The sequence below is a fragment of the Perognathus longimembris genome, chromosome 7 (assembly GCF_023159225.1).
Source record: "Perognathus longimembris pacificus isolate PPM17 chromosome 7, ASM2315922v1, whole genome shotgun sequence".
Taxonomy (NCBI): Eukaryota; Metazoa; Chordata; class Mammalia; order Rodentia; family Heteromyidae; genus Perognathus; species Perognathus longimembris.
This window is the reverse complement of record NC_063167.1, coordinates 7,392,414-7,405,176: the sequence shown is the minus strand read 5'-3', so window position 1 is coordinate 7,405,176 and position 12,763 is coordinate 7,392,414. Positions and strand designations below refer to the sequence as shown.

Genomic DNA, 12,763 nt, shown 5'->3' with positions numbered 1-12,763 from the left:
TTAAAGGCTTGAGCCACTGACACCGCCTCAAAATAGATCCTGCCGGTGTTAAGTTTGCACTGGAGACAAAGCTAGAAGAAATGCTGGGGTTTTCAGAACAGTATATATGCATACGAAAGATAGGTAATATATCCTTACCGTATCCATTTACACGCATGTTTACATGGTGTCCATTATGTTCTTTCTGGGTAATGTGAGCTTTCTGAGTTTCAGTTTTTCCACAATGTTCTTTATTTGAACGGCTAGACAAAACCAGCCCGTGCTAGTTTTAGAAACCCTACCGTCCCAGGGAATCTTGAGGTCCCTTTCCTTGTGAGATTTGCTCACTCTGTAGACGGCAGAAGCCATGCCCTGGGGGACTCGGCAAGAAGTCCAAGGTCACACAAGTAAAAGGGACAGACACAGATGAGCCTCTGACTCCCAGCTGGGAGCCCCGCTGGGACTAATATGCAGCTGGGGACAAAAATCACTATGCCAGAATCCACCGGATGTTTTTCAGTGAGGAGGAAAGGCAGGGATGAGCTCAGAAGGAACAAGCTAATCTGTGGATGGCTGTTCCACTTCCCAAAACTCTCTCTTACTCCGTGCTCACTGCCCTGTGTGTTAGACACTATTGCACTCACTTGCAAAATGAGGAGACTGGGGTTCAAAAAGGAAAGCAATCTGCCTGAGGTCACACAACTGATGTGAGGCAGCAGCTGTTTTTTTTTTTTTTTTTCCAGTCCTGGGGCTTGAACTCAGGGCCTGAGCACTGTCCCTGGCTTCTTTTTGCTTAAGGCTAGCACTGCTACCTCTTGAGCCACAGCGCTGTTTCTGGCTTTTTCTATGTATGTGGTGCTGAGGAATTGAACCTAGGGCTTCATGCATGAGAGGCAAGAAAATCCACTGCTGAGACATATTCCCAGCCCATGACAGCATTTGTGTGTGTTTGTGTGTGTGTGTGTGTGTGTGTGTTTCTGGTACCAGGTGTGTTTTTGGTGGTGAACTGGAGATAAGAGTCTCTGGCATTTGTCTGCCCCAGTGATCTTCAAACCTCAACCCTCAGTCAGCCTCCTAAACTGCCAGGGTTACAGATAAGCCACTGGTGCCAAGCTGAACCCAGTTCTAACTATAATGTGCTAGAGTCTAAAGAGAACCTTGGCAGTGATGTATTATAGATGTATTATAAAAATCCTAGCCGGGCACCACTGAGTCACGCCTGTAATCCTACTCAAGAGGCTGAGATCTGAGGGTTGCAGTCCCAAGTCAGTCAGCCCAGGTAGAAAAGTCTCTGTGAGACTCATCTCCAATTAACCACTCAAAAGCTGGAAGTGGTGCTGTGGCTCAAAGTGGTAGAGCACTAGCCTTGAGCAAAAGCACTCAGGGACAGTGCCCAAGTTCAAGCCTCACAACCAAGAAAGGAAGGAAGGAAGGAAGGAAGAGAAAGAAAGAAATCCTTGTGCAGAGTTGTAAAGCAGAGGGAAATCAATTCTGGAGGCCACCGGCTTCTCAGCGAGGAAGGATTTGCTTGGGGGAAGCCCACCCTCCATCCTTTTGGTGTCTGTTTCCTGTTTGCTGGAACTTGAACATGGTCCAAGCTTCATCCTGGAAGGCCTGTCTCTTTAACCAGCAGTGGCTGCCGCCCAGATGTTGCTCCCAGTACGTGCAACACGTGCTGTGCTGTGTTAAAGGCGCAGGGCTTTACTGGGAAAGTACCCAGACAGACAGCCGGCCTGGAGGGCAGCTTCCCTGAGCCACAGAGGCTTTTCATGCCTTCATCCCCTTATATTATTCATTTCCTTGGTTGGCCTAAGAGCTACAGCCTCAGTGGGATGGACACTGTGTTCCAGATGGGCTGTTCCCACTCACTGCCACTTAGCCCCAGTAATAACTGTAGTAGAATTTCCAAGCCATGACTTTTAAGTAAAAAAAAAAAAAAAAAGTAAGATGCAAGCATATCCATCTGCTAAAATTTCCTCCTCTTCCTCCTCCTCCTCTTCCTCCTCCTTTCATCTCCTTCTCCTCCTCCTCCTCCTCCTCCTTCTCATCTCTTCCTCCTCCTCCTCTTTATATTGTGGCTTGACTTCAGGGCCTGGCCACTGTCCCCTTTGCTTTTTTCCACTCAAGCCCTGCATGCTACCATTTAAGCCACAGCTCCACTTAAGGTTTTTGTTGATTAATTGGAGATAAGAGTCTCACGTACTTTTCTGCCCAGGCTGGCTTCAAAGCAGAATCCTCAGAATCCAGTTTTGTGAGTAGCTAAGATTACGGGCATGAGGTAGCAGTGCCCAGCCTGATAATCTTTCAAAATGGCAAGCTTTCCAGTGTCTGCTCCCGGTCCACAAGAAGCCACCTCAAAGGACTGTTTAATTTTCAGCCAAACTGTGAATCCCTGTCTGGCTGGAATGTCCAGAAACCAACGTGGAAACAATCACCCATTGTCTGTCCATGAGCTCAAGTCAATTTTTTTTTATCTCAAGATACAAAGCAAAATTCTTTTCTCTTTCTTTCTTTTTCTTTCCTTCTTTCTTTCTTTATTCACAATTTCCAACTTACAGGTATTTCAAAATATGAAACTTTAGTGTCGTATATTACATAATGAATTAAAAGTCACATGTAGTCTAGAAACAAACAGTTCTGAGCTGGATTTGTGTCCCCAGTCTGGTATACTTGGAATCAGAGGAGTCTGGAAGAATTGCCAACAAAATATTTCCTAGGAAGTCCAGTTCCCAGTGGTTACTTTTCCTTTATTTTACTTTTTTCTCAGTAAATATCATTTTTACAGAAACCATCATTAATTTTTCTTATTCTTAGGGCTGTTGAATCCATCAGATTGTAAATGAGGCCCAACATGTGTTCAGTTTGGCTGACTCAGTGATCTATTTATTCATTTAATTTTGTTGTTGTTAAAAAGGTGATGCACAGAAGATTTAGTTACATAAATCAGCTCTAATGAGTTCTTTTTTTAAAATCTTTTTTTTTTGCTGGTCCTAGGGTTTGAACTCAGGGTCTGGGCACCGTCACTGAGCTTCTTTTGGACAAGGCTAGTTAGTATTCTACCACTTGAGCCAAGGAATCGAACCCCGGGGTTCAGCAATGCTAAGCAAGCACTCTACCACTAAGCCGCATTTCCAGCCCTCTCTTTAATTTTTTTTTGTTGTTGTTGCCAGTCCTGGGGCTTGAACTCAGGGCCTGAGCACTGTCCCTGGCTTCTTTCTGCTCAAGGCGAGCACTCTGCCACTTGAGCCGCTCTTCAGTTTTTAACTGGTAATTAGCAACACTCTCCTGCAGGAAGACAGTGGCCCCGCCTCCGACGGCTCGGGCCCCGCCCCCTAGAGGCCCCGCCCCCTCCGCTCCGAGCTCCCCCTCCCACCCTCCGCGGCCGCCCCTTTTCCATCTGTCGCAAAAGCTTGGCGGCGCTTTACGGCCGGCGTCGCGTGACGGCGGGGAGGCGACGAGGAAGGAGGAGGAGGAAGCGGCGGCGGCGGCGGCGGCTGAGGGGGCTGTGGCGGGCGTCGCGGTGGGCGCGGCGGTCGGGGCCGCAGGAGTGAGGCGGGGGCGGCGGTCCCGGCGGCCGCCCCCGCGCCGTCGCCCGCACCCGGCGGCCCGATGTGGCTGCAGCAGCGGCTGAAGGGGCTGCCGGGGCTGCTGTCGAGCAGCTGGGCCCGCCGCCTGCTCGGCCTGCTCGGCCTGCTGCTGCTGCTGCTGTGGCTCGCGGGCTCCGGGGCGCGGCGCGCGGCGGGCGGCCTGCGCCTGCCGCCCTGGACCCGCGGCGAGCCGGGCGCCGCCGAGCCCGCCGCCTGCCTGGAGGCGGCCACGCGCGCCTGGCGCGGCCTGCGGGCGCGCGGGGAGGCGGCGGCCCCGGGCCCCGGCGTGCCGGCCCTGGTGGGCAACGGCTTCCTGGCCCTGGACACGATCGCCAACCGGCTGTGGGTGACCCCCGGGGAGCGGGAGCCCGCCGTGGCTCCGGACTTCGCCCCCTTCGTGCAGCTGCGCCCGGCGAACGTGCTGGCCGAGGCCGGCGAGGCCGTGCTGCTGCTGCGGGAAGGGCTGCTGCGCCGGGTGCGCTGCCTGCAGCTGGGGACCCCGGGGTCGGGCCCCGCCGCCGCCGCCGCCGCCGCCGCGGGACCCGGGCCCGCCTCGGCCTCCGGCCTGGCCTCGGCGTCGGGCCGTGACTGCGTGCTGCTGCAGGAGGACTTTCTGGCCCACCGGGGCCGGCCGCACGTGTACGTGCAGCGCATCCAGCTCAACAACCCCACGGAACGCGTGGCCGCGCTGCACACGGCGGGCCCCACCGCCGGCCCCGGCCCCAAGGCCTTCACCAGCACCCTGGAGAAGGCCGGAGATCATCAGTTCCTCCTCTACTCGGGCCGGTCCGCGCCCCTGCCCTCGGGGATGGTGCACCTGGTGGTGGTGGCCGCCAAGAAACTGGTGAACCTGCTGCAGGTGGCTCCCAAGACGCAGCTGGACGAGACGGTGCCGTGGGTGGTGCACGTCTCCGGCCCCATCAGCCCGCAGGTGCTCAAAAGCAAGGCCGCCAAGGAGCTCCAGGCGCTGCAGGACGCGGCCCGGAAGGAGATGCTGGAGCTCTTGGAGATGCCGTCAGCGCAGCTGCTGCAGGACCACCAGCGCCTCTGGGCTCAGCTGTTCAGCCCAGGTGAGGGGGGCCGCGGGGCCAGGGAGGTTGGTGCACTCCGTTCACCCGTGCCCTCTGTAGAGGTGACACTGAAGGTGTCACCTGAGCCCCGTCCTTGATTGGGTCCTTGGCGTTCTGCTGAATGACTTAGTAGCTGTGAGACTTGGGATTCAGGTCCTGTCTCTCCGGGTCTGCATTTTCTAACTGTGCTTTTAAGTAACACCTACCAGAAGGCGTTCATGAGATTGTTATGAGGAAGTGAGAGGAAAGGTCGGGTCTTGCTACTTGGTTTTGGGTGAGGGCTGATTTGAGCAGGTAAAGTTTTTTTAAGGTCAGTTCAGAAAGGGTAAAAGCAAGCTAGGTGCCCCCTCCCCAGTCCCCCAGTGGCCCACATCTTCCAATCCTAGCTACTCAGGAGGCTGAGATCTGAGGATTGGAGTTCGAAGCCAACCTGGGCAGGCATGGGACTCTTAACCTGCAGTGAACCATCAATGCTCCACTTCCCCCCACCCAAAAAAGAAAAAACAAAGAAAACCCAACCAAACCCAGAAATGGAATTGTGTCTTACAAGGCAGAGTGCCAGCTGTGAGTGAAAAAGGTAAGGGGAGGACAGCACCCACCCCAGAGTTCAAGCCCTTGTACCAGCACAAAAAAAAAGGAAGAAAATAAAAACAGGTTGCAATAGGGGGATCCCCAGGTTCTGTCCCAGGTCGGCTGAAGTTCTCTCCTGGGGAGTCTTGTTCACAGGTTTCGCCTTCCTGCGTTATCTTACATTTGGTGTTGGGGAATTTACTCAACAGGTGTTTTTCCAATGCTGCAGCTTGATCCTGTTCTATGGGGGGGATGAGGGGTGAGGGTGAGCAAAGCACAGTTCTTGGTTTCTTGGTGCTTAAGACAGCTCTAGAATAAAACCGCTATGGCCAGGAGTCCAAAGTGTAGTGGGGGGCGAGGGAGGGGGGCAGAGGGCTGCAGCTCGCCCTGAGGGAGTCCTCCCGTGTCCAGACACAGCTGAGACCCCAGTGACAGCAAGTAGTCAATGGTGAGCTGGGGAGAGGCCGTGCCCGCTGCGTACAGCCCAGGAGAGGAGCAGGTTAGACTGAGCGGCCGGCAGCTGGCGAGAAAGGCCAGGGTGGCCGTACCCACCAAGTCCTCAGAGCCGGGAGTTCTGTTCTAAGAAGGATGGGAAGTGGGGCGGAGGTGTGAGCAGTCGATGTGTTTGGAAAGATCCCCTCGGCTGCTGTATGGGGGGGACAAAAGCAGACTGGTGAGCGGGTTTGGAAGGAGCCTGGGTGAGGAGAGAGGGCACCAGGCTTACGGCTGTGGAGGAGGAGGGAGGTGGGTGGGTCTCGGTTCTTTGGGAGGCGGTGCTTCTGGGGCCTGGGAGGTGACTCCCAGCTGGTGGGTGTGAGCAGGTGCTTGGAGAAAACCTGGGACTTGGCTCAAACCATGTTGGGTTCAAAATGCCTGCCAGCTGTCCAGGTGACCACCACCAGGGTGGGTAGCCCTGTGAGTCTAGAATTCATTCAAATGTGGTAGATACCTGTATGCTACCCAACATGTGTGTGTGTGTGGGGGGTATCTGTCTGATACCCAAATTCCTACAGGTGTGGGCAGTGCCATTCAAGGCGGGGCTGGCAGGGGGCCTGCTGTGTTTGACTGGGACTTCAGGGTTCAGGCTTGTGGGCTCATTGGTGGCACTGGCTGGGCAGGGTAGTTTTCTCCCGCGCTTTTTGCACCCCTGAGGCCTGACCTGCAGCCCTTGTGACGCTTCAGGGGTGGAGATGAAGAAGATCACCGACGCCCACACGCCATCCGGCCTGACGGTGAACCTGACGCTCTACTACATGCTGTCCTGCTCGCCGGCCCCGCTGCTCAGCCCATCCCTGAGCCGCAAGGAGCGAGACCAGATGGAGTCCACGCTCAGCTACGAAGACCACTGCTTCAGCGGCCACGCCACCATGCACGCCGAGAACCTGTGGCCCAGCCGGCTGTCCTCGGCGCAGCAGATCCTGCAGCTCGCGGACCTGTGGAGGCTGACCCTCCAGAAGCGCGGCTGCAAGGGGCTGGTGAGGGTGGGCGCCCCAGGCATCCTGCAAGGCATGGTACTCAGCTTCGGGGGGCTGCAGTTCACCGAGAACCACCTGCAGTTCCAGGCCGACCCCGACGTGCTGCACAACAGCTACGCGCTGCATGGCATCCGCTACAAGAACGACCACCTGGAGCTGGCCGTGCTCCTGGACGCGGAGGGCAAGCCCTACCTGCACGTGTCGGTGGAGCCCCGCGGCCAGCCCAGCAAGATGTACGCGTGCGAGGCGGGCTGCCTGCAGGAGCCCGTGGAGCTGACCTCGGCGCCCGGGGGCCACACCTTCTCCGTCATGGTGACGCAGCCCATCACGCCCCTGCTGTACCTCTCCACCGACCTCAGGCACCTGCAGGACCTGCGGCACACGCTGCACCTCAAGGCCATCCTGGCCCACGACGAGCACATGGCCCAGCAGGACCCCGGGCTGCCCTTCCTCTTCTGGTTCAGCGTGGCCTCCCTCATCACCCTCTTCCATCTCTTCCTCTTCAAGCTCATCTACAATGAGTACTGCGGGCCTGGAGCCAAGCCCCTCTTCAGGAGCAAGGTAGGACGCCCTCATAGTACTCGCGCGAAGACAGAGGCTTCCGCTCACTCAGTCCTGTGTCCGAGAAAGGTGGCCTTTCAGGGGCCACCAGGGGCGGGAGTGGGGAGTCCTTCCTGGCCAGGCCTGCCGCTCTCAATGTCCAGTAACGCGTGACAGGGCTATCTTCCAGTTTACAAGGGAGACGCTGGAGTCGTGAAGTCATCACACCGGAGCAGAGGCTAATCTGAGCCCTGGCTTGGGCTCCAAAGACCCTCGTCCCAGGGACCCTAGGTATAAACTCGTGAAATCAGGGTCAAGAGTTACCTGATACAGGGTGCCCGCAGCTCACACCCAGATCTAAGGATTGAGGCTCGAAGCCAGCCTGGGCAAGGAAGTCTGTGACTAATGTCTCTGCCCATGAGAAAGCTGGACGCGGAGCTGGGGCCCAAGTAGCATAGGGCTGTCTTTGAGTGAAAAAAGCTCACAAGCTGGGGGCACCGGTGGCTCACATCTGTCATCCTAACTACTTAAGGCTGAGCTCTGAGGTCTGTGGTTCAAAGCCAGCGAGGACAGGAAAATCTGAGAGACTCTTATCTCCATTTAACCACCAGAGAAAGTGGTAGAACACTAGCCTTGAGCAGAAAAGCTTAGGGACAGTGCCCAGGCCCTGAGTTCAAGCCCCATGACCAATGTGGGGGAGGGGGGTGTGTGCAAATGCTAGGCACGTGGCTCAAGCAGTAAAGGCGCTTGACTAAGATGCCTGAGACCATGGGCTCAAACACCAGTACCACAAAAAAACAAAACAAAACCCAGTGTATATGTGCTGGGCCTGGTATATGGTGCACACCTGTAATCCCAGCACCTGGGAGGATCCCAAGTTAAGAGACCAGCCTGGGCTATATGCCGTGACTCGTCTACAAGGCCTCCTCACCTAGGAGGCCTTCCCTAGATGCCCACTTCCTACCCGGCCGTCAGTAGAGGACTGACCTATGCCCCCCCCCCCACAGACACACACTCACACACTCAAGCTGGGCTGTGTCTCATCAGCCTGAGGCCACTGAGCCCAGACTAGAATTAGCCTAGTCCTGGGCCAGCCAGCAGGGTTTGGTTTTGTTTTTATTTTTTATTTTTTTGGTAGGTTGTGGGGCTTGAACTCGGAGCCTAGGCGCTGTCCCTGAGCTCTTTTGCTCAAGGCCAGTGCTCCACCACTTGGAGCCACAGCTCCACTTCTGGTTTTCTGGAGGAAGCAAGAGTCTCATGGACTTTCCTGCCCGGGCTGGCTTTGAACCGCCACTCTCAGACCTCAGCCTTCTGCGTAGCGAGGATTACAGGGGGGAGCCCCCGGGGCCGCCCCCTTGTGTTTCTTCGTGGTCCTCAGGCTGGCTGCCGTCAGTAATGGGTAATGTTTTGTCTCGCTAATCGAACAGGAAGACCCCAGTGTCTGAGGGAACTGCGTGCGAGTCCTGCTCTCGGCCGCCATTTGCACAAGACACCCAGCCCCGGGCATCCCGCCGCAGTGATCGGGGGACCCGGAAGCACCCACCCTCTGTGCCTTGTGGGGGACAGTGAGGCAGAAGCGTGTGGAGACGCGTTTGCACTGGAAGCGGAGGGGCCGGCGGACTTCTGGAAGCTTTCCACTCAATAAAACGAACCCATATGGAAAATACTTGAAATTAGACTCCCTCCTTCCCCACCCCCTCTCTCGGGTCCCAGGAAGCAGGCCCTGTGTTGAAAAGACTCCTTTAGGAAAAACGTGTTCTTTTCCTAACTTAACGTGTTCTTTCTTGAGTTTCTAATTTATTTTTGTGGGGTTTCTCGGGGTGGCCTTTGCCTCCGCAGTCGAGGGCGCGCGGGCGGCGACGTCTGAGCCGCGTCGCCTGCACCGCGTCGCCTCTCGTCCTGAGCTTGCGGGGCCTGCGGGTTTGTACTTTCCGGCTTTGGGGGGTGTTTCTAGCAACGGATGATTGTTGGTTTTGAAATACCAAAGCTTTTTTTTTGTTCTGTTTTTAAATAAATACCTTTCAAGCTTTCTTAGGTGCTTGGCGTGTGTGACAGCCTCGGGCCCCTTCCTCACCCGCTCCCTGTCCCTAGATGGGGGTTCGGAGGCAGGACATGCGCCAGCCCCCCCCCCCATGGCCACTCCTGCTAAGGCCGCTCACAGGGCTGGCGGGGGGCAGCCGGCCCTGTCTGTCCCTGCTTCAGATCCTGGGGGGCGGAGGGGGTTCCTAGACACGGGGCAGCAATGGGAAAAACGAAGCAGGCTCCCCTCTTAGAGGAAAGGGGGCGGCTGTCCATTCCAGGACTGAGCAGGTTCTCTGGGCCTGCGCCCCAGGCCCTGTTTCAGCCATGACTCAGAGTGCAGTTGGTGCCCCCAAGGAGCTGCTGGTCTGGGCCTGGAGAGGTTAGGGGCCATAAGCAGGTGCCCCAGGCTGCCCTGCGAGCCCCTGCTGTTCTAGTGCTCAGTCCTCAGCCCTCCCACTGCCGGGCACCCCACACACACTCAGCCCCCCCTCCCCCGCGAGTGAGAAGCTGGGGTAGGGGGTGCCGCTGGGTTGTGTACACCGTGATGTGGTCTCCACTTCCATCAGGCTGCAAGCTGCCAGACACCAGGAGTCACCAAGTGTGGCTCTGGCTCTCTGCTGAGCTTGGAACCCAGTGTGCCAGACGCCCACGAATGTGACAATGAGCCTGTGTCTGGCGCCTACCAAGTCGTTAAATGGCTGAACATTGTGTGTGTGTGTACACAGCTACGAAGGCTTGAACTCGGGGTCGGAGTGCTATCCCTGAGCTTTAGCCCTCAAGGCTGGTGCTCTGCCAGTTAAGCCTGGCTCCACTTCTAGCCTTTTTGGTGGTTAATTAGAGACGGGAGTCTCACACGCTTAACTGCCCTGGTTGGCTTCAAACCAAGATCCTCAGACCTCAGCCTTCTGAGCACCAAGGATTGCCGGCGTGAGCTACCTGTGCCTGGATTTTTTTTAAAGCACCTTTTTAGTCCCCCTGCCCCCAGGTCTTTTTTTTTTTTTTTTGCCTGTGGCAGCTCTGAATTACAATCCTATCCATGTCTCCCATATAGCTGGGATATAGGTCCATACCAACACATCCATGCTATTTGTTAAGGTATCTCCCTTTTTGCTGGGCTGAACTTGAAACAATACCCTCCTAGTCTCTCCCTCCTATATAGCTGGGATGTTAGCTACCATGCCTAGCTTGAAAAAAAAAAAAGTATATTTGTGGGGCCTGAACTCAGGGCCTAAAAGCTATTGCTGAACTTTTCTATTCAGGGCTAGTAGCACTCTACCCCTTTGAGCCACAGCTCCATTTCCAGTTTTCTGCTAGTTAACTGGAGATAAGGGTCTCCCAGAGTTTCCTGCCACAGCTGGCTTTGAACCACGATCCTCAGATCTCAGTCTCCTGAATTGATATGATTATAGGCATGAGCCACCAGTGCCAGGCCAAAAAAACACTTTTTTTAAAAAGCAAGTGTGAGAGGCCCTGAGTTCAAGCCCCACGACCAGCGCAGTACAGTACACTCCCTAACTCTGTCATCCCAAGTGCCATATTCTCAGTGAACACTTAGCCAAATGATTCACCCGTGGCTTCAGTCAGTGGAAGTCCAGGGATAGACTCCCGGCGCAGCTGGCCGGGGTGAGCTGTTTGCTGGTCACCCGGCAGGAGCAGAAGACCTCTGGAGGAAACACACACACATACACACACAAACCGGCTGCAGGATCTGTACCTCGTTGAAGGTGCTTTAAAAGAAAAAAAATCCAGGCACAGGTAGCTCACGCCTGCATCCTAGGCGGAGACGTGTGCTGGCAGCCATATCTGTAAGAGAAGACAGCGGGCGGCAAGGGTAGCGAGCTGGGGTTCCTTTACCCCACCCCTGACCTCCAAGGGCAAGGGGTGGCTGGCTCCACTTCACAGCAATGGTGGCTTTTGAGGCACTAAGCAGGCCCGTGGAAGGGTGGTGATGCACACCTGTAACCCTAGCACCCGCCCCAGCAAGGGCGGTGGGTGATCTCTGCTCCCTGATGTCGTTATAGCTTTCTCCTAAACCTAATGAGGATGAGTCATTACCTCATTTGACCATATTGAGACCTTCTGAACAAGAGTGACTCCCGAGAGGTTACAGGGAGGGAGGTAGTGGGCTGGGCATGACCAGCAGGTTGCCCTCTCCCAGGACAGACTAATTCTTGGCCTGCCTACAGGGAAGCATTGTAAGTCCATCCCAGCTCCTAGCTGCCCCTCAGAAGCCACAGCAAGTATTTCCCCAGGGGCCCCACTGCTCCTTTCGCAATTCTAAGTGCTTTATTCATTTGAGAACTCTGCAAGAAGGTCCCGAGCACAGCCGTCCCTGCCCCTCCCCTGTCGGCGGAGCCCAGAGAGAGCACTGACCCGGCAGGCATTTTACTGCCATGGACAGGACCCTCCCGACCCTTCACCCCTGCTCCCGTGAGATCTCCCTAACTATCCCCGCCCTTCAACCCCTGATCTCCCTAACTATCCCCGCCCTTCGACCCCTGCTCCCGCCGCGTTGCGCTTCCTCCTACACTGCCAGTCAGCTTTTGCAATCTCCCCAACCTACGAGAACTACAATTCCCAGCCTACCTTAAGGGCTGGGCTTGCACTGCGAACCAAAGTTGTGGCCTAAAATGAACTAAAATACTTTCATCTAAGTCCTTTCAACTCTCCTCAAGCCCATTAGAAACCATCTCCAACTGATCCCTCCCCCCTTTAAACTCTTCTTCCTGCCTAAGCTCCAGAAGTAAGCACTATCTCAGAGAATAGTGGTAAAATTAACTACTTACACATGCAAGCTTTAGCTCCCAACTACGTACAACTTAAACACGAGCAGGTAAGTAACAACTTAAAACCCATGGGCTTAGCGTCTATTTTTGTACACGATCAGTAGCCTCGCAAGCGCAAGGCCTCAAAAAATTGGTTTAAGACTCAGAGTTGTTCCTCTCCACGGAAATCTTTAGTAAAAGGCGAAAGATTTATACGATCTGAAGAGAAACCAGAGTATGCTTTCCGCTCCTGGGCACATAGTCCTCAGGTGACGGATAGACCTAATTCTCTAATGGTGATTATTCTTGAAAGAATTAGTGACTTCTGCCTTCATGTCCCGAAGACAAACCCAAAACTGGAATTCCACTTTTGTGAAAAAGAAATTGGTGGAAGGTAAAAAGGAGACTCGAACAACTTTAAAGTAGGAAATGGCTTCTGCAATGCATTGTGGGTATGCAAATAAGTCTGTCTCCAGGCTCCAGTTTCCGGAAATGCCGTCAAGAGCTCGAGCGGCTCCCTGCTAGACCGCTCGGCACCACTAGAGGGCAGCGCGGCGCCCAGACCGCCCGGGTCCCGGGAAAGGTCTAATGGCGCGTTTGTAGTCGGCGACCCTGTGGCTTTAGGCCAAATGGTCTTTGCAGGCAGGGGGGACAACGAGCGGTTTGCGGAGTGAATGGAGGGGAGCGTCCTCTTGTTTCCAGGCATCACCTGCTGCCTCTTAGGAAGCAGAAACCTCTGACCTGCTCCAGGTGAT

At 55.3% G+C, this 12,763-nt stretch overlaps 1 protein-coding gene and 1 non-coding gene across 2 annotated transcripts; one reads left to right on the top strand and one right to left on the bottom strand.

Moving 5' to 3' along the window:
* The first annotated feature begins 3,573 nt into the window (after positions 1-3,573).
* On the top strand, positions 3,574-9,251 carry Kiaa2013 (KIAA2013 ortholog). Its single transcript, XM_048350245.1, has 3 exons — positions 3,574-4,636; positions 6,389-7,242; positions 8,649-9,251. The coding sequence occupies exons 1-3, from the start codon at positions 3,589-3,591 to the stop codon at positions 8,664-8,666; spliced, it is 1,920 nt and encodes a 639-aa protein (XP_048206202.1). The 5' UTR covers positions 3,574-3,588; the 3' UTR covers positions 8,667-9,251.
* Positions 9,252-12,131: 2,880 nt separating this feature from the next.
* On the bottom strand, positions 12,132-12,247 carry LOC125355853. The gene has a single exon (XR_007211774.1). It is a non-coding gene; the product is annotated as a U5 spliceosomal RNA (small nuclear RNA).
* Positions 12,248-12,763: the final 516 nt, after the last annotated feature.

What these genes read in the sequence shown, in the direction of transcription:
- Kiaa2013 (XM_048350245.1), top strand. Translation starts at nt 3,589, where the DNA reads ATGTGGCTGCAGCAGCGGCTGAAGGGGCTGCCGGGGCTGCTGTCGAGC. An exon ending in GGCTCAGCTGTTCAGCCCAG is followed by an intron (nt 4,637 to 6,388) that starts GTGAGGGGGGCC and finishes GTGACGCTTCAG; the next exon opens with GGGTGGAGATGAAGAAGATC.